The 24,194-nt window shown below is 35.9% G+C and overlaps 1 protein-coding gene across 8 annotated transcripts in view; it reads left to right on the top strand.

Moving 5' to 3' along the window:
* CUL4B (cullin 4B) overlaps window positions 1-23,850 on the top strand; it is a 40,721-nt gene extending 16,871 nt beyond the window's left edge. For 3 of the 8 annotated variants that reach the window (XM_064277544.1, XM_003414767.4, XM_023553857.2), the window contains 18 exons: window positions 4,668-4,771; window positions 5,389-5,458; window positions 6,452-6,525; window positions 7,418-7,580; window positions 7,728-7,817; window positions 8,115-8,197; window positions 10,489-10,556; window positions 11,545-11,663; window positions 13,181-13,373; window positions 14,332-14,436; window positions 14,907-15,017; window positions 15,446-15,531; window positions 16,605-16,712; window positions 17,563-17,676; window positions 18,402-18,507; window positions 19,579-19,751; window positions 21,329-21,481; window positions 23,686-23,850. In XM_064277544.1, the coding sequence (XP_064133614.1) occupies window positions 4,668-4,771; window positions 5,389-5,458; window positions 6,452-6,525; window positions 7,418-7,580; window positions 7,728-7,817; window positions 8,115-8,197; window positions 10,489-10,556; window positions 11,545-11,663; window positions 13,181-13,373; window positions 14,332-14,436; window positions 14,907-15,017; window positions 15,446-15,531; window positions 16,605-16,712; window positions 17,563-17,676; window positions 18,402-18,507; window positions 19,579-19,751; window positions 21,329-21,481; window positions 23,686-23,781 (2,016 nt within the window). In that variant the 3' untranslated portion in view covers window positions 23,782-23,850. Of the gene's footprint in view, window positions 1-4,667; window positions 4,772-5,388; window positions 5,459-6,451; window positions 6,526-7,417; window positions 7,581-7,727; window positions 7,818-8,114; window positions 8,198-10,488; window positions 10,557-11,544; window positions 11,664-13,180; window positions 13,374-14,331; window positions 14,437-14,906; window positions 15,018-15,445; window positions 15,538-16,604; window positions 16,713-17,562; window positions 17,677-18,401; window positions 18,508-19,578; window positions 19,752-21,328; window positions 21,482-23,685 lie in introns of all 8 variants that reach the window. The other 5 variants (XM_064277543.1, XM_010594660.3, XM_064277546.1 and 2 more) reach the window with 4 other exon arrangements.
* Window positions 23,851-24,194: the final 344 nt, after the last annotated feature.

Here is a 24,194-nt window from a genome sequence, read left to right as displayed (position 1 = left end):
AGCTCTCTGTGAAATAAATCTTAAGTAATGAACCTTTCTGTTAGTGATTCATTTGTAGAGTAGGTGACCACACGACTGGAATAGTGCATCCACCTTAGTATAGGTTATTATCCTTTGTGAAATCTGGTTGCTTAAGTAGTCAATGGTTAAAGGCTTGCAATTTGATTCTTAGTGTTGATGACTGGCTCTTTGATTCTCTGTACATTTGATTAGCTGTTGCTGTTGGTATTTTTAAGCTTAGTCTGTTACATGTTATGAATGTCTCCTTTTACTGAATTGTTAATACTGTCTGCAGTTAAAAAAAAAAACTGTACAACTGCCAATTGTCCTTGATAATTTTCACTGTGTTATTTAAGCCTTTATTACTAGATATAAAAAAGGAAAGTGATTTAGATCTCATTGTTTGGTTTTCTTTCGTCTGTAAATTCATAGTTTTTGATATATTTTCAGTATCTTATTGTAGATATTTTCCTAGATGTAAAAAGAGGGATAGTTTAGACTTTATTGCTATATCAGTTGTTAAAAAGTTTTGTGGTATACGTTCCTTTCTTTCTTTAAACATAGAATTTGAAAAGTAAAACCCAACCCATTAGGCTGATCATCAGAGTTCAGCACTGTGATGGTTAATTCATTATCTTTCTTAGTGTCATTGCTAAATCAGAAAAATTTCCAGATTCCCCTTCACCATGTATCTTTGCACTATTTGTATTTTTCCCTTTTTTTTTTAAATGTTTTATTCTGCTTTAGGTGAAGGTTTACAGAGCAAAGTAGTTTTCCATTCAGCAGCTTGTACTTAGAATGTTCCAAGATATTGGTCACAGCCCCCTCGATGTGTTAGCACTCTCCCCATTTCTGCCCTGGGTTCCCAGTTATCTTTCCTCAGGTTTTCCTGCCTTTTCCTGCCTTCTTGTCTTTGCTTTTGGGCAGATTTTGCCATTTTGGTCTCATGTAATTAACTGTTCTAAGGAGCTTCTTCCTCTCAGGGGTTGCTGTTTATTTTGTAGGCCTGTCTGTTGTTTGGCTGAAAGGGGGTCTCTGGGAATGGCTTCAGTTCCATGTTAGAAGGGGTCTTAGGGCCAGTCTCAAGGGTGACTCTTTATATTTTTATCCTCTTCATTTTCTCTTCTAGTCTTAGTTCTCATCCCCATTTCCACTCTGCTCCTTGCCCAAAATACAGTATTATGTTCCTTTTTCTGTTTCTTGACTCCTGTATTCCCCAGAGCATCAAATTTCGTGAACTGTAGTTTTGCATTTCATTTGCTACACGTTTGTATTTTCTTTGGAGTATTTTTTTTTTCCAGACAGATAAGATTTTGGTGTGACATATATGGATTTCGGAGGGGAGAGACTAGGCTTTGGAGAATAAAGGTTAAAAACTTGCTAGAATGTTTTATGCCCAACTACCTTCAGAAAGGATTTAAGGCAGCAAATTTACCAGTAATGATTAAGAGCTTAAGAAAAAAGATAGTTTTATTTAGAGACCTGTACAACTATCTAGAGTCTGTTTAATAGAAATAGTTGCTTGTGAGACTAGAGGTTATTTTAGTGATAATTATACTAGATCAAATTTCCAGGAATTTTCAAAGTATATTATTTAGTCAAATGTAAGATAATGAATACAATTTTAAAAATGCATTTCAAAGATACAAGGTCTAGATTAAAATAGAGCTGATCCCAAACTCGTAAGTAGTGATGTGGCACTTTCTTATTCATGTTTCTATCCTAGCACTTAACAGGATGCAGAGTACTTAGTAAACACTCAGTCCTTTTTGAGTCATGAGTCATGACTGCTTACTGTGTGCAAAGCTGGACAGACAGCATGAGGATAGAGAGATACTCAGTCCTTGCCCCCAAGGTGCTTACGGTTTAGGAAATTTCTGTCAGTGGGTCATGAAATTAGTAATTTGTGACCAGCATGTTTTTTTAAAGAAATAAAAGAGAAAATACCAGGGTGCATCACACATAGTAACGATGAGTGTAGTTTCACGAAGATTCTGTTTCAATTACATAAGTATATTTTATATACAATGGATTGTGATGTAAAATGTGTTCTGTACTGTGGCTTGTGGTCAAACAATTTTAAAGCTCACTGTTTTAGGCACACATGGCTGCTGCAAACAAACACAGAGAAGTGAGTAGAGTTCTTAGATCACTGGGTGTGTGGAAAGGTATAGCGAGAAGTGAGACTAAAATGGCAAGATCAGGCCTTGAATGCCATGCTTAAAAGTGTGGGTGGTGGAAAGATAGAAAGGCTTTTTTGGGGGGGAGGGGCCAGGTTTTTTTTTTTATTCCTAATATATTCACCTGGTTCAAAGCTCAAAAAGTATTACAGAACATGTAGTGAAAAATGAAAAGCCTCACTCTCAACTTGTCCTCCAGCCCCCCAGCAAGTTTCCTCTCGACAGTGATAGCAGTTTATTGGGTATCTTTCCAGAGATGTTTTATGTACGTAAAACCAACCCAAACCAATGGAGAAAGTGAATAAATACACACACAGTAAAACCAACTGTGTGTGTATTTATTCACTTTCTCCATTTTTTACCTAAATGGTTTAATACCATGCACCACACTGGTCTCTCCTTCGCATTTTTCATACTTACGAGATTTCTCTATAGCAGTACATGAAGAACTTAATGAAAGGTTGTTAAGGAAGGGAAATTACTGGATCTAGTCTGTATGTTAAGAGGCAGTCAAGGCTAAATTAGAGAAGCATAGTGCGCTCTTGCAACTTGAACTTCAAAACTCACCTTAGACGCTCCTGCCTTTTCTTGCCTCTAACACCTTAAACCACCCTCCAGCTAAGCACAGGTGAGGCTTATGCAGCTCAATTCTGTATTTCTCACTATTCCCACCAACCCTTTGTCTACTTCCCTCTGAGTCTTTGGGACTCAACCTCTTTACTTGTATCCAGGAAGCCTTTCTTGACTTGCCCTCCCCTAAAGGCTAGGTTAGAGGCCTCACCTGTATGTTCACTTGGGAGCATAGCACCTAGCACACTGTATTGTAACTACACGTTTTTTGGCTAGTTTTCCCATTAGACCATAATGTCTAGGACACATTGCCAGCTGTTGTAGATAAGTAAGTCAGTTTTCTGAATACTTAATGTACTTAACCTGCTTCAAAGCCCAAAAAGTATTAAAAGACATATAGATTCATGACTAGATACATGGTATCTAGGAGAGTTGGGGAGACAGGGTATGCACATCAAAAGATAAATAGTATAGACTCAGTGACATGTCAGTGTGATATGATCAGTGAGAGTGCCTTGTGAGTCATTGGTAGCTGAGGCAATTAAGGAAAGCTTATTGGAAGAAGTGGAACCTGAGCTGGATAATAAAGGGAAAATGGTATCTTGTCTAAGAAGATAAATAAGTTGAAAACTCCTTTATGGAAAATGCTAATTGCTGAGAAAATGAGGTTCACTCAAAAGGAACACAGATAGAATGAAGGGAATACTAAAAGAGGCAGAGGGACACTCTGTAGAGGGCCATTGTGAACAGAGAGGCACATGAAATAAGCATAGGTACATCTTCAAGCATTTGTGGTCTAACTCAAAGATCCATGGAACGTGGATCGTGGCCAGCAGAGACTCAGCCATAGCTGTTGTGTTTAATTGGCCTGCTGTTTCCTGGTGAGGTGTGGTAACTTCCCTCTGGCATAAGGCTTTCGGATAAGCTTTCATATGTTCATCTGCTAATTTATTTACTGGACCTGCGTATTGGGGATGTGACTTCCAACTACATATTTATAAAATTCCACTCCAACCATCAGAAGTTGGATAGTGCCTTAGAGTCCATTTTAATGGAATTTTTGCCGTCTGTTGTGGTGAGAAAGGAATCCTGGTGTTATATTTAAGCCATTACTAGTTGGAATTGTAGATTATATCAGAGTTCATCCAAAGAGTTTTTTACCATGCCTCTTGTTTTAAATTTGAAAGTCTTTTTATACACATAACAAGAAACTCACTGAAATTTGAAGCTTGTCCTTTTGAGATCTGAGTAAAAAAGAAAGACCAACATTCAGAAAGAAGTAAAAATATACTAGTAATTTCTTTTGTAATGTTTATTGAGGTGTGCAAAATTTTAAACCTCTATATTTAATTAAATATATCCTTAAAGTGAAATATTGTAGAAAATTCTTTGGTACTTAATTATATCATACTCAATTATAACACTGTTAGCAATTTTTATGCTTTGTTCTGTTCAAGAAAACCCAAGAAAGTGTAAATAAATTTTAGTTCAATTGTAGTAGAACCATTCAACCCATCTAATAAATAATTGGTAAAATTATTTTTTAAACTCAAAATGGAGTACTGCTCATGAAAATGATTAACATTTTAAAGAACAAGACAGCTTTTATATGTAGCAGTTGCTATAAATTTGATGTCTTTGCGGGGAAGAACTTGGCATGATTTTGTCCATCCTTAACCTGCACAGCCGTAATAAATATATTAACTTGTTCTTTTTTGATGCAGTACATTGGTTATGAAAAAGTTCATCACCCACGCTGATATATTTTGTTATTTTACCTTTTATCTTAAACGGATGAGTAACCCTTTTTAATAAGCTCACATGGTAAGAATATCAAAACAAGAGTTCGATATAAATAATTGAGAAATCTTTTTTCCTCCTAATTCTCTCCTTAAGAAAGTATGTTTAATCTTCCAGGCTGTAGAAAATCTCTGTTCTTACAAGATTTCTGCAAACTTGTACAAACAGCTAAGACAGATTTGTGAAGATCACATCAAAGCTCAGATTCATCAGTTCAGAGAATATCCTTTTAAAAGCAAAAAATCTTGTATTCTTCTCTGTCCCCACCCCTCACTACTCAACACAGCTTGAAGTGGCATGCCTATGTCTTGTAGATTTGTTATTTGTGTTATTTTTTCTCTTTAGAGAAAGAAGAAACAAATTTTTGGCTTTTTAGTTTTAATTAGGGTCCAAATCTACATGCGGTATTAGTGTAAATGAGATGTCCTTACATCTTTACCTTTTTTATCCTAACAGATTCCATTTGAGGAAAAATAATCGTCTAAGGGAAATCATAAACCAAAAACGTGATGGTCAGTTATGTCTAAGCTTTGTTTTTAGAGCGATCTTCATTTTTTTATGGTTTAAATCAATAGCATTTTGTTCTATAAGTGCTATTTAGTTTTATTAGCCAACGAAAACCCAGTGGGTCACAGCGGTTTGATCTGCAACGGAACATGAGGACGGCCAGGACCCAGCAGTGTTGCGTTCCATCGTGCATGGGGTCACCATGAGTTGGAGGCCTACTCAACAGCAGTTAACAACAATAACGTATTCCATATTTAAGATAAATGTGCTTTTACATTGCATATATTACCTTGTAATCAACACTTTTAAATATCCTTAACATGTATCTCATGGGTTCATTGGATAGTGTTCTTTTTCTAAAGAAGATCGATAAATGCTGGCAGAATCATTGCAGACAAATGGTAAGCTGGAAAAAGTATTACAGTTCAACTAAATATTGGAGTAAAAAATCAAATTTCTTTAAATTCAGGAGTGTTAGTTTTATAAGCTTTCCCATAGGAGGGCTGCCTTGATATATGCTCTTGTTCTGAATTAGAAACTAACTTCAGTTGAGCTTTATGTTTTAAAATTTATAGGTAAACCAACATTTCAAAATGACTGGCACCTTAGGATCATTTTTATTTTGTCACACTTAATCAAAAAAAAAGTATTTATCTTGTTAAAAAATTTACATTTTGTCTCAGTCTTGATGAATTTCCTGTTTATCAGATGGCTCGCTATTTGATTCCTTGAGAAGATGCCTCATGGTCTTAGATTTTTAGCCTATTCAGATCATAGACATTTCTATTCTTCCTAGTCTGGTGTTAGTTTATACCTTGTGTGCTGTAAAAATAAAGTCCTAAAATCCACCTCCCCCAAAAACCCCATGTGTCCGATTTAAGGCAGCTTTCAGGAGCCCTGGTGGCGCAGTGATTAAGAGCTCCGGCTGCTAACCAAAAGGTTGGCAGTTTGAATCTACCAGCCGCTCTTTGGTAACCCTATGGTGCAGCTCTGCTCTGTCCTATAGGGTCACTCTGAGTAGGAATCGACTGTATGGCACTGGCTTGGGCTTTTGGTTCCACCCACTAGTACCGTTGCTGAAGAACATTTGCTGCATCAGTGTTGCCTTGATTCTGTTTTTACTTTCTCTTACTTTTTAAGTAGCAGAGAAGTCAGAGAACCATTTTAAGGCTCTTTTCCAGAAACCACAGCAAGTGTTAAGACAATAGGATAGTTTAATGAAAATGGTCTGGGCATACGCTCAGGTAGATGTTCATCTGCATGTTTGATCCTAGTAGTCTGGAGTATATGTAAATGAACTCTGCGATCCAGTTCTTACTTTATCAAGAGCAAATATTTTAGCCTTCACAAAATAGAAACATCGTTTGATTTCTTCATTTTTTTTCCCTTGGCAGATCATGATCAGGAGCATTTTTTTGTTCCTGGATAGAACTTACGTTCTTCAGAATTCCATGCTACCCTCCATTTGGTAAGGATGCCAGATAAATATTATGCAAAGATTTGCTACAAATCACTGTCAGATCTAATTCACTGATGGAAGAGAGCAAGCAATACTGTGAATATTTCTGTAAAAGTTCACATTTGGCTTCTAGACTTTTATTTATAGCAGTTTACCTTCTTAATTACATTTTGTGCTAATACTGAAAATAGGTAACATTTCTCAAGCATTTATTAATTTATGAAGAAATTTTTTGTTAGCTAGGAGTTCAAAAGTTTGCCCTGGAACATCTATGTGCGTGAATCATTTGCTGCTGACCATCAAGAGCTCACTTGCTTTCTCTTACTCTTATAATGGAGAAGTTCACATCTGCAGAAACATAGAAATAGTATGATGTACTGTTGCCCCCACCATGTGCCTGTGAAGGTACCTACAACGATTATCAGAGTTCACCGATTTTTAAGTACTGAAGCCAGTTGATAAATAACCAGTTAAGCCTTCCCTACTAGTGCAGTGAAAAAACATTTTACGTCTTTGACTGTTTAGCATTTAAACTTTATAGACTAATTCTGTCTCTTGACTTGAGCAAGGAAGAAATCCACCAAAGGAAATAATCCAACAAAATTTAGTCACGGAGGAAAGTAGGAATTTAGCTTCAGGTCTCGTTAAAGACAATATGAGTTTCCTGTATGCTTTAAATCTAATAATGTTATTTAAAATCAAGTGGGTGAAATATGAAAGTTGTGTCAGCGAATGTTTCGGTGTGTATGTTTTCACCACAGTAAAAAAATGTGTGTATCTGATCCCTCTACAATAGCCGCTTCAAAGCCTGGAGCTCTGATTAACGTAGGGTAATAAGTCCCACCTCCTCAGAGGTGGTACTGTCAATTAATTTAGATTATATATGTTTTCTTTATTTTAGGGACATGGGCCTGGAGTTGTTTAGAGCTCATATTATAAGTGATCAGAAAGTCCAGAATAAGACTATTGATGGCATTCTTCTCTTGATTGAGAGGGAAAGGAATGGTGAAGCAATTGATAGAAGTTTACTCCGAAGTCTTTTAAGCATGCTGTCTGATTTGCAAGTAAGTTTACTACTTCACTCACTACAGAACTGATTGCTGTCCCTAGCCTGATGTTTTAAAAACCAAATTCATCATGCTGTTCACATAGCAGACATTCAGTAACTATTTATTAAATAAATGACCTCCTTTATTTTTTCCCCCTCCCAGATTTATCAAGATTCTTTTGAACAACGATTTTTGGAAGAAACTAACCGACTCTATGCAGCTGAAGGCCAAAAATTAATGCAAGAAAGAGAGGTATTTAAACATAATGATTAATAAATCCACTGTCTCTCAAGTAAACCTTACTTTATAAAACCTAAGCTGCCCTTTGCAGTTATCTTCCTGACATTGTGATGCTCTTCTCTCACTTAGGTGCCCCTTTCTTTTCTCTCTTCTTAAAGGCCAGCATTCTGGATCATAAACTCTACCTGTAATTTTACCAGTGATTCAACCCTGTCACATTTGACAGGGCTGCTCCCAGGATCTTTTGGACTTGAAATTTTCTGAATGATTTATGGGGAGGAAAACAATAACAAAAAACTATCTTTGTAGGTTCCTGAATATCTTCATCATGTTAACAAACGTCTAGAAGAAGAAGCAGACAGACTTATTACTTACTTAGATCAGACCACTCAGTAAGTATTACATGCTCAGACTAATAGCCTTAACCTGTGTTGTTGAATCACTTAATTAAAGCACTTTCCAACCCGAAGCCAAACCCACTGCTATCGAGTCGAATTCCTACTCATAGGAATGAGTAGTAGAACTGCCCCGTAGGGTTTTCAAGGCTGTGAATCTGTAAGGAAGCAGACTGCCCGTCTTTCTCCCAAGGAGCAGGTCGTTAGTTCGAGCTGCCGATCTTTCGGTTATCAGCTCAGTGCTAAACCACTGCACCACCAGGGCTCCTTAAGGCACTTTAGCCATCCCAAAACATGTTAGTAACTATTTTCAGGTGTGATTTGAGATTTTAACAGTAGTTTTCATAATCAGACTTCAAGTTGCTATTTTCTCTAGTTCATTAGAGTTAATCAGAGGTTTGATTATTGTGTCTCTTTTTTTATAGGGTATAGCTAAAAATTAGTATTAGAGGCTGATGTGATCTTTTAAACTTTTAAAAAAAATTTTATTGTACTTTAGATGAAGGTTTACAGAGCAAACTAGCTTCTCATTAAACAATACACATATTGTTTTGTGACACTGGTTGCCAACTCCACGACTTGTCAACACTCTCCCCTTTTCTACCTTGGGTTCCCCATTACCAGCTTTCTTGTCCCCTCCTGCCTTCTTGTCCTTGCCCCTGGGCTGGTGTGTCTGTTTATTATCATTTTGACTTATGAGCCTGTCTGATCTTTGGCTGAAGGGTGTACCTTAAGAGTGACTTCATTTCTGAGCTAAAAGGGTATCCGGGGGCCATACTCTCGGGGTTTCTCCAGCCTCTGTCAAGCCAGTAAGTGTGGTCTCTTTTTTTGTGTGTGAGTTAGAATTTTGTTCTACATTTTTCTCCAACTGTGTCTGGGACCCTCTATTGTGATCCCTGTCACAGTAGTTGATGGTGGTAGCTGGGCATCATCTAGTTGTGCTGGACTCAGTCTGCTGGAGGCTGTGGTAGTTGTGGTCCATTAGTCCTTTGGACTAATCTTTCCCTTGTGTCTTTGGTTTTCTTCATTCTCCCTTGCTGCAGATGGGGTGAGACCAGCGGAGTATCTTAGGTAGCCGCTCACAAGCTTTTAAGACCCTAGACGCTACTCATCAAAGTAGAATGTAGAACACTTCCTTTATAAACTGTGTTACGCTAGATGCTAGTTGAGCTAGGTGTTCCCTGAGACCATGGTCCCCACAGTCTTCAGCCCAGTAATTTGGTCCTCAGGGAGTTTGGATGCATCTATGGAGCTGCCATGACCTTGCCTCGTACAGGTTGTGCTGGCTTCCTCATTATTGTATACTGTTTTACCATTCACCAAAGTTGTACCTATCTATTGTCTGTTTAATGTTTTGCTGTATTCTATTTGTTTGAGTTGGGTAGCTAATGTTTTGATTCTGTCCCTTTCTTTTTTGATGTGCGCATCTATTGCTATAAACTGACCTCTGAGCACTGCCTTTGCTGTGTCTCAAAAGTTTTGGTATGATGTGTTTTCATTCTTGTTTGATTCTAGGAATTTTTGATTCCATCTTTGATTTCTTCTATTACCCAGTGGTTTTTAAGCAGGGTGTTATTCAATTTCCGTGTGTTTGATTTTTTTTCCTTGCTCTTCCTGTTATTAATTTCTATTTTGATGGTAGTGTGCTCAGAGAAGATACTTTGTATTGTCTCAGTGTTTTGGATTTTGTTGAGGGTTGCTTTGTGGCCTAAGATGTGGTCTATTCCGGAGAACGTTCCATGTGCGTTGGAAAAGAGTGTATACTTTGCAGTGTGGAAGGTTCTATCTGTGTCTATCAGGTCAAGTTGATTGTGCCCTTTAGATCTTCTGTATCTTTGTTGAGTTTTTTCGTAGATGTTCGGTCCTTTTCTGAGAGTGGTGTGTTCAAGTCTCCTACTATTGTTGTGGAATTGTCAGTTTCTCTTTTCAGTGTTGTTAGAGGACCTTTTAAATCTTAAAACTGATGAAAATTCAGCGAGCGTTCATAGAAGAAACCCTGTTTTGGGGCTTTCCTAAATATTAACAGCTAAAAGCAGAGAAACGTGGAAAAAAGCATTTAGACCGAACCATAGAAATATTTATTTCATGATGTAAATCGAATTATGAAATATGTAGTGTTTTCCTTCTCCTAGGCATAAAGTAGAGTAACTGAGCACCAGTAAATTTATACATAGTGTAGAAATATTGAAAGAAACCTAAAGTGAACTGTTTTGGTTTTTTTTCCCCAGGGGAGGCTTTGAATCTCCTGGAAAGTCAAATGTCACTAATTCTAATTTTTTTTCTCATAGGAAGTCATTAATTGCTACTGTAGAAAAACAACTTCTAGGTGAACACTTAACGGCAATTCTTCAAAAAGGTAATTGGCAATTTGTAAATAAGAGATTCTTTTTAAAATGGTAGCAGTAAACAAGCAGAAAATTTGTTAGAAATTTTGTTAAAAGATTGCCCTTTTAAAAGCCTGCTTCCATGGGGCTGCAGTTTTGAGGATGGAGACCACCCTTTCTCCCTATTTATAACAGTAAACTTTCAGAAAGGTGCCTATTGCTCACCTGACAGATAAAGCAATTGAACTGAGAGAGGTACACGAACACCCGTAAAGAAAGAGTGGGAACTCTTGACTCAGTATATGTAGGACTACAGCATGGAAAGGCATTCGTTTTGCACTAAAGTGTGTGTTTGTTCATAGCATGTAAAAAAACTAAGCACTTCTGTTAATCCCAAGTGATTATAGAATATACTCGGAGTTTTACTTTAACGGTGCCACAAGTAGCAAGAGTCTTACTTTGTTTCTAACCATCTTTTCTTTTGTATGAAATGGATGTATTTTAGAATTTTAATGTAATCACACAATATTATTTCATTTTGAAAATCACATTCATTAGAACCTCATTTTAACTTGACCTAAATAAAAAAAATTTTTTTTTATTTATGCATGGCTTTTGATATACCACAGGCCATATACCCAGTATTCTGAAATATGGTTATATACACTAATGTCAGAGGTAATACAACTACTGTTTATATGAGGTATTTATACTGTATATTTATGTAATCCAGTTTTTATAAAGGTAGAACATCTGATCTTCCATGCTAAATGGTATAAGCCATTATTACATGGTCAATTAGTATTATTTTCTGTAGTGATCAAAGTAACTATATTTAATTTTTATGCATAAAAGTGATTGTTTATTTGTTTAATTCAAAGCAAATTTCTACATTACAACTCACATAGAGACTAGTCATAGTTCGGACCAGTATCACAGTAATAATTTAACTTAAATTTCATTAAAATAGCTGACACTTTTGTTCATTATTTTTTGATGCCAAAATGTTTAAAAATTCAGGTTTGAATAACCTCCTCGATGAAAACCGAATCCAGGATTTATCTCTCCTGTATCAGCTCTTCAGTAGAGTTCGAGGTGGAGTTCAGGTTCTCTTGCAACAGTGGATTGAATACATCAAGGTATTAACACTTTACCTGAGGTTTTTATCTTTCATGGCTTATAATCTGTGCACCCAGAGTGCATATCAGCAAGCATTTCTTACTTGTTTGATCTCAGTAAAAAATAATAATGGAATTTTGAGAATAGTCAACCTGGGAATGATAACCGTGTGGCAGATCAGAAGTAAAACAGTTGCCTTCTTGATGTCTGATGTAGTTTCTAGCTCTTAATGCTTACAGCACTGGATGTGGGAAAAGAAGGAAGTTTTTTTTGGATCCCTGATTTTTTTTTTCTTCACTCTTACACTGAAGCCAGGTTGCCATTGATTAAGGGTAGGGTTGCAGAGCGATTAATATAATTGATGTCAATAAGTTGTACACCTGTAAAAAGTTGAATTGGCAAATGTTGTGTGATAGGTGTATTTACAACAGCAACAAAAAAAGAGCAGCTACTGAGGCTCTTTATGCACAACCAAAAACCCCATGGGATTTGGTTCCTTGGTTTGGAGATTTAGGGTCATGGTTTCATGGGACATCCCAGTTAATTGGCCTGATGATGTGTTAGTGCTTTTGTCGCACCTCCTAGTTCCTTGCATGGTGTCTGGGGTCTTAAAAGCTTGCAAATGGCCGTTGAAGGCACGATTGACCTCTCTTCACCTGGAGCAACAGCAGAAGGAGGAGAAGCAGGGTTAAGAGGAGGAAATAAATGTGTGGCTAATTGCCTCTATAAACAACTGCCTCCTTTGCCATGAGGCCAGAACTGGATGGTGCTCGGCAACCATTACTGAACGTTTTGTTGATCAAAGATTCCATAGAAGAATCCTGATCAAAAGGGGGGAAAATCAGAACAGAATTTCAAATTCTAATGGACTCCAGACTTTCTGGAGCCATTGAAACTGGATGAACCCCTGAAACTATTGCCCTGAGGTATTCTTTAAACCTTAAACCAAAAGTATCCCCTGAAGTCTTCTTAAAACCAAAGAATAGTTTAGCTCAATTAAGAAACAGTGTCTGCCTTGAGCATTGCGCTCTTTTTAAGAATTATATCAAATTGACAAGAGCTACTCGAAGATTAGATAGGAACCCCAGGAGGTAATGGGTTTATGTTAATGGGGGAGGAACAACCCAGAAAAGGAGGATGAGAATGGTTGCACAACTTGAAGAATGTAATCAATGTCACTGAATTGTACAGGTAGAAATTGCTGAACTAGTGTATGTTCTGCTGTGTATATGCTCAAAAAAACAAACTAAAAAAAAAAAATCAAAGCTGACTTCTTTAAAAAGAAGGAAAAGAATCTAGAAGCTTATATAATAAATACCCTGTTATGATATTGTATACCCAGTGGTCATTCCTTGTTATTTTTGTGATTATAAATGAATGGCATCAGTCTGGATATTTTATTTATTTTTCTTGCTCTCACTGCAAAAACAGCTTTATTTTATTTTTAAGACCCTAAGTATGTGTGCCAACTTAAAATATGATTTTGGAATTGTTCTTATGGTAAGTCCAGTAAAAAGTGATAACTTTTGTTTTTTAGGCATTTGGCAGCACTATTGTAATTAATCCTGAAAAAGATAAAACCATGGTTCAGGAATTGCTGGATTTTAAAGATAAGGTTGACCATATAATTGATATCTGCTTTCTGAAAAATGAAAAATTTATTAATGCCATGAAAGAAGCATTTGAAACATTCATTAACAAAAGACCGAACAAACCTGCTGAACTTATAGGTATTTTTCGAGTCCATTTTTTCATCTCTTTAAATGTTTTTCTTTTATTCATAGAATCTGAGTTAATCTGAAATTTTGACAAGGTTATAGTATACTAATGCTTCATTTATTTGGGATTACTTTAACTGGTAATGTCAAGTCTGAAAAATGTTTTTAAGAACCTGGATATAAGGAGTAAAGTTCTTTAAGCTAAAGAACATCTCAAAGCCTACATTTCAAACGTGATGTTTTTTCTTTGTAAGACAGTACATTGGATCCTTTTTACTTTTAGTTAAAATAAGCATGTGTGTTTTCTAAGTCTACAACAATTTAAAGGTGAGGCAGGGTGTTATTTCTAGAAGTAAACACTTAGGGATACAAAAAAGGACAGCAAGAAATTACAGTTGTCAACTAGAAAGATAAAAATTCAGGAGGAAAATAAACCTAATAGTCTGGGCACATTTATTGTAACAGTGTGGTATACTGCAGTGCTTCTCAGGTTTACCCACCAAAGGCACCCCTTAATGTCAGTTCTTACTAACTTTGCATTCTACCGTATAATGTATTTGTTTTATTTTAATAGCAAAGTAATGTTTAAGATTGCTTACCATTGGTGTGAAATGGACACTCCAGGAAGATGCACCATGTTTTTCGGTGGCATTGAATATTTCAGAGCAGGGCTGTATGCCCCCTTCTCACTCCCCGAGGGTATTCATTCTCAATTTATGAGACGCATCAGTATACAGTGGAAAGTATATTAGATCTGGAGTCAGAAGACATGGTTTTGAGTTCAGGCTCTGGTATTTATTAGCTCTGTGGCGTTGAACAAGTCACTTAATCTCCGAGTTTGGAGACTTTAGAAAATGCATATATACCTCTTAAGCATTGAAAAACTGAATATATTATACTCCTGTTTGGGTATGTGTAGTACATCATGTATACCCATGATCATTAAACAACAAATTTTCCCCCATTTTAGCTAAGTATGTAGATTCAAAGCTTCGTGCAGGCAACAAAGAAGCTACAGATGAAGAACTTGAAAAAATGTTGGATAAAATTATGATCATATTTAGATTTATCTATGGTAAGTATTTGTTACTGTTTTAATATTTTTCCTTTAAAATAAAACACTCAGCAGGAAACTAGCAAGTATATTCAACCTGAAAGGAATATTTATTTGAAGGTGAGAGATTTAAAACTCTATTTTATTCCTTGCATTTAATTCATTGGGGATACTTGAGAGGATTGTTACTTAATTGCCTTGTGCCTTGTCTTTTCTACTATAAAGAGGCTCGATTTTTGTTACTTGATTTAATCTCTATAGTGTTGGTGCTAAAGCTACCAGTCAACTAAAGCTTTTCTAAAGAAAAGTTAATGCAGTTCTAATTCTTCACAATAAAGAACTTTTGAAGTGTCTGGCCCAAAAATCTACCTCTTATGTTTTCTTGGGTTTAACAAACTTGGATAAAATGCATAAAGTAGAATAACTTGGAGTAACGGTGCAGTTTATTAAGCACTTCCTGTTGGAATATTATGTTTTATTATTTAACGTAGGCAAGGATGTTTTTGAGGCCTTTTATAAGAAAGATTTAGCCAAGCGCCTGCTAGTTGGGAAGAGTGCTTCTGTAGATGCTGAAAAATCGATGCTGTCCAAGCTTAAACATGGTATGTTTCTCATTCTTTCTGTTCCTTTTCTTAGATTTCTAAGGGAAAATGTTTGCTTAATTTTTACTCTCAACTGATTGCCCTTTTTGTCAATCATTGTATGATGAAAATGTAGAGCAAGCTCATGAGGTTTCCAACCTATTGTACATATCCAGAGCTGTTGTGTGCTTCATATTGTTCTTTTTTTCTCTTTGGATAAAAGTTTCCCGTTTATCTTATGCCTAAATAGTAAATAAAGTTACTACACAATTAAAGAATTTGACTCAATTAGTGGGGCATACACTTTGGGGTGAGGATCTCTTTTAATTCTTGTGAATAGTTACAGATCATATTTTATACTAAAGTAAGTTTAACTTTTCATATTTTCAATTTTAAATTCTTTTTCTTACCACTTGAAAATATTATAAATATGCAATCATCTTTAATAGAATGCGGAGCTGCTTTCACCAGCAAACTTGAAGGAATGTTTAAAGACATGGAACTTTCTAAAGACATCATGATTCAGTTCAAACAGGTAAAAGTGAGTTAAACTCTTACTTAATTCCTTGAACTTACGTATATTTAGTTAACTTCTTACTGTGGTTTGTACTGAAGAGGATAAATAGAAACATGTATTTCTTGTAAATACTTCATAGTAATGTAGATGATACTCACAGTAGAGAAAAAAATGACTACTGGAATGTAAATATATTTGATTTACTTTAGGATTAATTCTTAATGAACACTGAAAATAAAAATAAGATGCATTGAACTGAAGTCAGTACTAGTAAAGCTGTAGCTGGGTAGTGGGAACAGGGCTTTCCCCAGCACCTGATCACTGTTGGTGATTTGTGTGTTCAAAGGTAGCCGTGAGGGAGGGAGGAGAGATGATAAAGTGGTTGTATAAGGCTTTCTGGGACACTGAGAATGAAAAGCTAGAGCCACAGGTTTGAAGATGTAGATAGAAAGTGGTTTTAAAATATTTAAGAACATAGGTAATAGTGGTAGCAAGTTAGATTTTCTTTTTTTTTTGAGCTTCTGGTGACTTACCACTGTATTACTGAGGTGAGAAATGAGAGTGGAAGGCTTGAGAAAGATCACAGTAGTAGGATCATGGGTCCTATAGTAGCTACAGAATAGGATTTATCTGCTTTGCCCTTTCCCCTCTTCCTTCTCCACTTCAGGTTATCCCCTGCAAACAGGCAGTGGAGCAAATGAAAAACCGGAGAGTTGGGCTGGCTGGTGGGGTGAGGAATGGGGGTTGCTACAAGGTGTTCCAAGCCATATAAAAAAAAGGGGGGGTCTCCAAATAGTAGAGAAGAGATCCCATAACAGCCCAGCTGTATGTAAGAAATTATTTAAGTAGATAACTATAATTAGGTCGTGTGATCCTTTTGTGCCATCGTAACAAAGTGTTACTCTATATACGTCTTTAGTGCATTTAATATAGACTTCGTTTATAATCGTCTTAATAGTTAACCTTTTGTTTTAAGGATGGCCTGTACTTGCATGTAATTTTTATGAGGAACTTCTTAAATGGGCCATTGTTAACGACAAACACCATGCACTTTTATTATAAGATCTCAGTGTGTGTTGATTTTCTTATAGTATATGCAGAACCAGAATGTACCTGGGAATATTGAATTAACTGTGAATATCCTAACAATGGGTTATTGGCCGACATATGTGCCTATGGAAGTCCATTTACCACCAGAGGTAAGGGTTACTGATTAGGGGTTGAGTTATAGGCGTGACATTTTATTTTGCCTGTCATTGAAAAACAGTAGATGTCTTTTAAAAGTTTGTGTCAGTAAACGCATCAACAAACGCATCAACACCTGGTGCCAACTATTTTAATATTTTACTCTCATTCTTTATTTCCGTGTCTAGTTTAGAGCATAGCTAATGACACCAAGTTTCTGGATTCAGGGCCAGCTTCCCTGACACTTCTTTCATCTCCCCAGATTCTACCCATCATTCTGCCCAGCTCTCAAAAATTCCTGCCCATGAGTCACCTGGGAGTGGAATTTCTGAATGATGGGTGTCTGAGCAAACCTATATCCTAACTCCTGGGAAAATACCTAGCACAGGATTGAAACCTAGAAAAGAGGGTAAGGCTAGAGAGGTAGGTGCTGAGAGCCCTCTGTGGAGAAGTCCAGCTAGTAGATGAGCTAATTGAGGGAGAATATAGAGAATAGGAAGAAAAAAGGGTTTAGACAGAACTTTAGAAAAGGCTCACATTTAGCAGGAAGAGGGCCATGTGAAAGAAACCAATGCAGAAGCAATGGCGAGATACGGGAACCAGCATAGTGCAGAGGGGCAGACGCCACTGGAGGTGAAATGTTTCAAAAGCGGATGATGAAATGTTGCAGAGAGATCAAAAAGTATTAGGAGCTGATAAACACCATTAGATTTGGTGGTTGGGAGATCATTACCTTACATTGAAGTGATCAGTGGACCATTGGATATAGTTTTAAAAGTTTCCAGAAATTAGTACACATGAGGTAATTTAAAGAGCAGCATTGGGGTACAGAACTTAAATAAAGCTTTGTTTCATTTACTTTAGATGGTAAAACTTCAGGAGATTTTCAAGACGTTTTACCTAGGCAAACATAGTGGCCGGAAACTTCAGTGGCAATCAACTCTAGGGCATTGTGTGCTAAAAGCAGAATTTAAAGAGGTAAGTAGATAGTCCCAAACTTCGTTTTCATCATCTTCATCTTTAATATTGAGCTCATCTCTCTTAACTTGAAGGTTTAAGCTGCTGTTTTTGTAAATTTATCCTAAATATCTGCATGATAATAGTCACAGCTTTGTGTGTGTTTTAAGTATCTGGTGTTTTCCACAGTTTATTTGACCCTGTTGCAGAACCAAAAACAATAACCCTTTTCCCCACCTGTGGATGCTGAGTTCCCGTTGCCACGTCTTGACAGGAAACTTCTTTTCTTGTTGCTGGGAGAGAGAGAATAGAGTGGGAGTTAAGGGGAACAGTGCCCATATCTAATTTCAAAAAACTCCTGCAGCACTTCATGACTAATCCGCATCAAAGAAGTTGAAAATGCATTTGAAATAATGATTTCTTGCCGCTTGTGATAAATATCTGTAATGACACATAAGGCTGAGTTATTAATTTTCATTACTTTGTTGTTCTGCTTTAATTACAAGGCTTAAAAAAGGACCTGTGAAAAGGTCACCTAATCCTTCCCCCTATTTTAGGTAGGATCACACTGAAACCCTGCGCTGAACATAATGTATTACCACCTCAGGTGGCTTTTCTGGATAATGTTAATCCCTGTTTCTAAATCCACTAATTGAAAAATGCTTTCCCTATAAGAGATTAGTCATTTGAGTTATTTTTCATGTGTTTTTTTAAAAAATGATGGCTAAACACTATTTCTCCAACAGGGTAAAAAAGAACTCCAGGTCTCTCTTTTTCAAACACTGGTGCTGCTAATGTTTAATGAGGGAGAGGAGTTCAGTTTAGAAGAGATCAAGCACGCTACCGGAATAGGTTTGTGTTGAATCAGCCGATTAGAAAGCATTATTAAATGTCCACTGTGTGCACACCACTATCTTAGGAGCTCTAGGGGGTACAGAGGAATAATCTCTCTCCTCAGGACTCTTAATGTATGCATGGGGAAAGAGGGAAATAACATTTGGAATAATTTCAAAACCATTAAACACCAATCTGTGGTACTGACTAGAAGTGTTAGGAGTTGGACAAAACGAGATCACTGTAGACTGGCACAATGGGAGAAGGCTTCATGAATGGTTATGGAGGAGGCATATGTTGCAAGGAGAAAGACTGGGAGAGAAGACTTGGATGTAGGAATCATGAGAATTTAACTGCAGCATAGAATAATGAGAAATGAAGTTAGATAAGTAAGATGGGTGGAGCCTGATCATGGAGTCTTGAAAAATCTAGCGAATGAAACCTACCTTGTAAGGTCTCAGTTGTGTCATATAATGGAAGTGATTTATTTGGACAATTTACCTGGAATCAATATGCAGGGCAGCTTGGAGGTTGGAGAAATTCCAGCCCAGAAACGATTAGGGTAATTCAGGCGTAAAGTGATAGGGATTTAGACTAGGATGAGGCTATTGAGGATGGAGAAGAGCCATCTCTAAAGAAGCAGCTACTAGATAGATGGGAGATGAAGGAGCAGGAAGAGTTAAAAAGAAGATTCCAGGGTTTCTCACCCAGAGTAGGTTGGTAGTATCACCACTAACAATTGAAGAGGACAGAGTTTTATGGGAAAGATGACGAATAAAAATTTGGACATACTGGAGTTGATGGTAAAACAGCCAGGTGTAGAGTTGGTCTTTAAATGTTGGATTGGAAATAAGTGAAAGGTCATTTCTAAAGATTTGGTAGTTGTCCACATAAAATGATAATTGAATCTTTTAGAGGACAACTAGGAAAAAACCAATTGGATAGGACAAAGAAGACGTCATTGATAACCTTGGGAAAAAAAGAAACAGTTTTAGTAGAGGGGTAGGGGTGGAAGTTAGATTGGGGTTGAACATAGCTGTTCACGTTGATGAGCTAGTAGTAACAACTAAACTGCTATTCCTTCTTCAGAGGATGGAGAGTTAAGGAGAACTCTGCAGTCATTGGCTTGTGGCAAAGCTAGAGTTCTGGCAAAAAATCCAAAGGGCAAAGATATTGAAGATGGTGACAAGTTCATTTGTAATGATGATTTCAAACACAAACTTTTCAGAATAAAGATCAATCAAATCCAGATGAAAGAAACGGTATTTCTTTTGCTTTTCTCCCAGTCCTAATACACTGGAATTATATGTGTTCATAATAAAAACTTAATCTTTTTTTTATGCATAATATTATCACTACCATTAACATTTTCTGTGCATATGTTAGGCTTAATTATTTCAGTATTTAATTTTGGGATTTTTTTGGGGGAGGTGGTTATCAAATTGAGCTGATAATCAACACCGTTTTATATCCTGCTTTTTCATTTTTCTGTGCCAGTAAATATTTTCAAAAAATAACAAATGGCTGTATAATATTCTTTTATATATATGGCTGTGTTATAACTTATTCAACCACTGTCCAGTGTTGGGCAATTCATAATTTTTTAGTTTTAGTATTGTAAATAACACTGCAAGAAACATCTTTGTACCGAAATCTTAATCTTTCTGATCCCCCCCTTATGGTAAATTCATGGAAGTGGATTTTTTGGGTCAGTGGTGTGAACATCTTAAGAGTCTTAATACATAATGCCATATTGTGTTCCAGAAGGGTTGAACCAATGTAAACCCTGTCCAGTAGCATGTGAATGCCTGTCTTACTACACCCTAACCAGCACTAAAGATTGTCTTTTTTTAAATCTTTGCAAACTTGCTTGGTGAAAAATCTGAATGATTTAGTTAGTATCTTTTTTTGATTAATGATGAAGGTGAATATTTTGTTCATTTTTGCCATTTCAATTTGTAACATACTTTTATTACGGAAACCAACAACTGCAGAAATTTCTGAAACCACTTGCTTCAATTCCAACAAAGTTTAATACAGATTTACTTGAGAAAAAGTTTTAATGTGGGACCGTATTTTCATACAAGTTCCTGTGCTTTTCACTTACACACTGAAAGCATTATACTCCCTTAAAAAATACTGTGTATTTTACTTTTACAACATTTATGCTGTACCAGAAAGAAGCTGGCTACAAAAAACTGAAACTGTTCTTTTAATTTAGTTAATAAAGATTTAGCATTTTTACTTTAGTGTCAAGATTGGTAAACTAATTCCCAAATAGCTAAATTTCTATAAGTCTTGAACAAATGTAATAAGCTTTTCTAATGGATATTTATAAAATCAATATTTTCAAAATCAGAGTTAATTTTTGAAAGACTTTGACTCTAACAAATGAGCTTAACTAGTTAGTGCTACATTTTGAGTTAGTCACTTTAATATAGTTAGAGTCAATCACTTTATAGATCAGCTAATGTCATACAGAAATCTGGCAGACAATCTCTTGTGACTGACACACACATTTAGAAGATTTTGAGGACAGAGTAAAAGAAAATGGTAAATTCCATATTGACCATCTCTATTTCTAGAAAAGCAACTCAAACATTGTGTTTCTCTGTTAACTAATATTGTCATCATCTTCGTCAGCACAGGACAGTGTAATTAGACAAGAAAAGTTGTTTGTAGGGTTTTTTTCTGTCACCATATTTATAAAGTTCCATTTAGAGAATTTCATATATTTAAAGCATTTAGTAGTGTCATGTCCCTAAAACACACAATTTTTGTAAATAGAACCAAGTTTAAACTTCAGGTACAATTGTTAATTTTAAAACTTTTTTTTTAGGTTGAGGAACAAGCAAGTACTACAGAAAGAGTATTTCAAGACAGACAGTATCAAATTGATGCTGCGATTGTTCGAATTATGAAAATGAGAAAGACGCTTAGCCACAATCTTCTTGTTTCAGAAGTGTACAACCAGTTGAAATTTCCTGTAAAGGTAGGTACTTCTTTGTTTACATATTGAGTTTATGAATAAAAGAGAATACATTCGATTTTCAGAAACAAAGCTTACAAACATAGATTAAACCCTCAAGACCATTTGAAGGGACAAAAGTTTTAATTTTCTATGCTCACGTGCGTAATTCCAAGAAGAAACTTTGTTGGCATCTGCAGGTGGCCATGACAAAAAGAGAAAACAATTTATAAAAGCTCTTATTATACCTAGAAGTAGCTGCTAAAATCAGTTTTTGAAATTTTTCAAGTGTATTCACTATATATTTTTTGACTTTTTTTCTCCTTGACATACCTTGGTATTTTAACGAATTTGGTTATTTTAGATTGAGCAAAAACTTCTGTTTAGTTAGCTTATGTAAGTTATATATATAGTTATGTATTAATTACATAACTAATATGTATTATAATGTGTAACTATATACGTATTACTTATATGTATGTAGTATATGGAGCCTTGGTGGTTCAGTGGTTAAAAGAGCTTGGCTGCTGACCAAAAGGTTAGCAGTTTGAATTCACGAGCTGCTCCTTGAAAACCCTACGAGTCAGTTCTACTCTTTCCTATAGGGTCACTATGAGTCGGCACCAACTTGATGGCAACGGGTAATGGGTATATGTTGTGTGTGTGTGTGTGTGTCCCGTTAAAAACTATACAGATAGCTAACCATCATCAGACATCTTTTTGAAAGGTTCAGTGACTGAAAAGGTCCAGTAAACTGAAATTGGTTGTTAATAGACATGTCCCAGTGTACTGTTCAATGATAAAGAAATTTAATGTGATATTGCACTGGCCTGTTTTCCAAGTTTAGAAGATACCCAAACCCTTGTGATGATAGACACTTGGTAGAAAGTATGGATAGACCCCTGGCTGTTAGGTTCTTATTAGCTTTCGACTTAGGTAAATTTCTTTACCTTGCTGAACTTGTTTCCTCTTTGGCAAAATGAGGTAAAATAATAGTATATACCTCATAGGATTGTGAAGCTTAAATAAGATCATGCATGCAAAAAACAGCATTAGCCCTGGTGCATAGTAAGTCCTCAATAGCTATTAATTATACAAGGTAGACTCTCTCTAAAACTTCATATGGTTTGGATTTCTCCAAACCTAGTACTGCCTCATTGCCGCGCTCTCACCCACCTCATACTCCGCCTGACGACTGTTTTACCTCCAGCCTGAGAGAGATCACTGACGTTAGGGAAGCTAGGAGGTTACTGTAATAAATATTGTGCTGATAGTCTAGATCTTTCACTATAATTAATAGAATGTTATTTGATTTTCAAGGCTCAGGATTATTGGATAAAATTATGGCTGAAATTTTGAGTGTCCCATCAAACTACTTTCCACCTTTCGAAACCCTCTTGATCAAGTGGCCATTTTACATATTCTGAAAAACTTTATTGACAAGCAAGCTTGTTTTATTTTTATAAGCTAGATAGTGGGCGTATAGTAAAATCGTGATATTTCACATCCAAAAATGAGATCATGAAGATAATCTACAAGCTTTCTTGATCATCTTTAAACCACAAGTAGGATGTAGAAATCCAGATCACTTACAGTAGGGAACAGTTAAATCTTACTTTAAACCTGTAATATGAAGATCCGAACTTGAGATGATACTGCTGTATTTAAAAGAATACTACAAACATTTGTTGTAGTGTTTCTTTTAAATCATGATTGCCCCAGTGCACTTTTTATTGAACTTACAAAATTGCAACCTAACTTTGAGAACTTTTGCCTGAAGTAAAGATCTTTTTATCTTCTCAAACTGTCTTGTCAAAACTAAATAGCATTCTGTTTCCCTAGACTATATTATGTTCCCCCTGTGAAATTATAAATTAGTCTTTTGTGTTGAATTCTGGAAAGAGTACCTGGTACTGAGAAGATCCCTTTAAGTATTATATAACAACACGACAAAGATGGTATAGTGTAAGTTTTGTATACAGTATAAAAGCCTTTATTAACTTGGTTTATTTTCATTACACTTTTCTCTTTAAAAAATTTAGAATTTAATGCATTAAATCTAATACGGTTTCTGATCTTATAATATATTTATTTTTTAAGCAAGCTGAAGTTAACTGGAAAATATTCAGTGAGCCAAAACTGTTTTTTCTTGTTTTTAATGGGATGTTGTCAAATGAGATTGACCAACGATTATGAGCTTTGCACTGAAAGTTTGTCTTCTTTTACAGCCTGCTGATCTGAAGAAGAGAATAGAATCCTTAATTGACAGGGACTACATGGAAAGAGATAAAGAAAATCCAAACCAGTACAACTATATTGCATAAAATGTTGGCCGTGGAGCATTTGATGTCATATGCATTAGCCAATTGGATAAACTAACCTGTTGAATCCTATATTATTTGACTTCTTTTATACTACCGATGACCAAATGAAACAGTGTAATGGAAATAGTTGAGTGGACTTTTTCAGTGGTTAACATGCCCATTTAAAGAGTAATACTTACCTTTAAAAAGAATGTTGTCGAACTCTTTGCATGTTATTTAGTATGATGTGCAGAAAACTCTTTTAAGAAAGTACCTGGTCTTCATGATTCCTCTTTGGAACTGAGGAAGAGGTCCCTATGACTATTAAAAAAAAAGAGGGGGGATTCTTATACACCATTAACTATGAAGCAAAAGATTTATTTGCTTAAAATGTCATTTAAAGATACTTAAACTGCATGCAAACTTTATTTACT

Source organism: Loxodonta africana, chromosome X, assembly GCF_030014295.1.
Source record: "Loxodonta africana isolate mLoxAfr1 chromosome X, mLoxAfr1.hap2, whole genome shotgun sequence".
In the NCBI taxonomy this organism is placed as follows: Eukaryota; Metazoa; Chordata; class Mammalia; order Proboscidea; family Elephantidae; genus Loxodonta; species Loxodonta africana.
The sequence above is the reverse complement of the archived record's forward strand: the minus strand, read 5'-3'. Positions and strand labels throughout refer to the sequence as shown.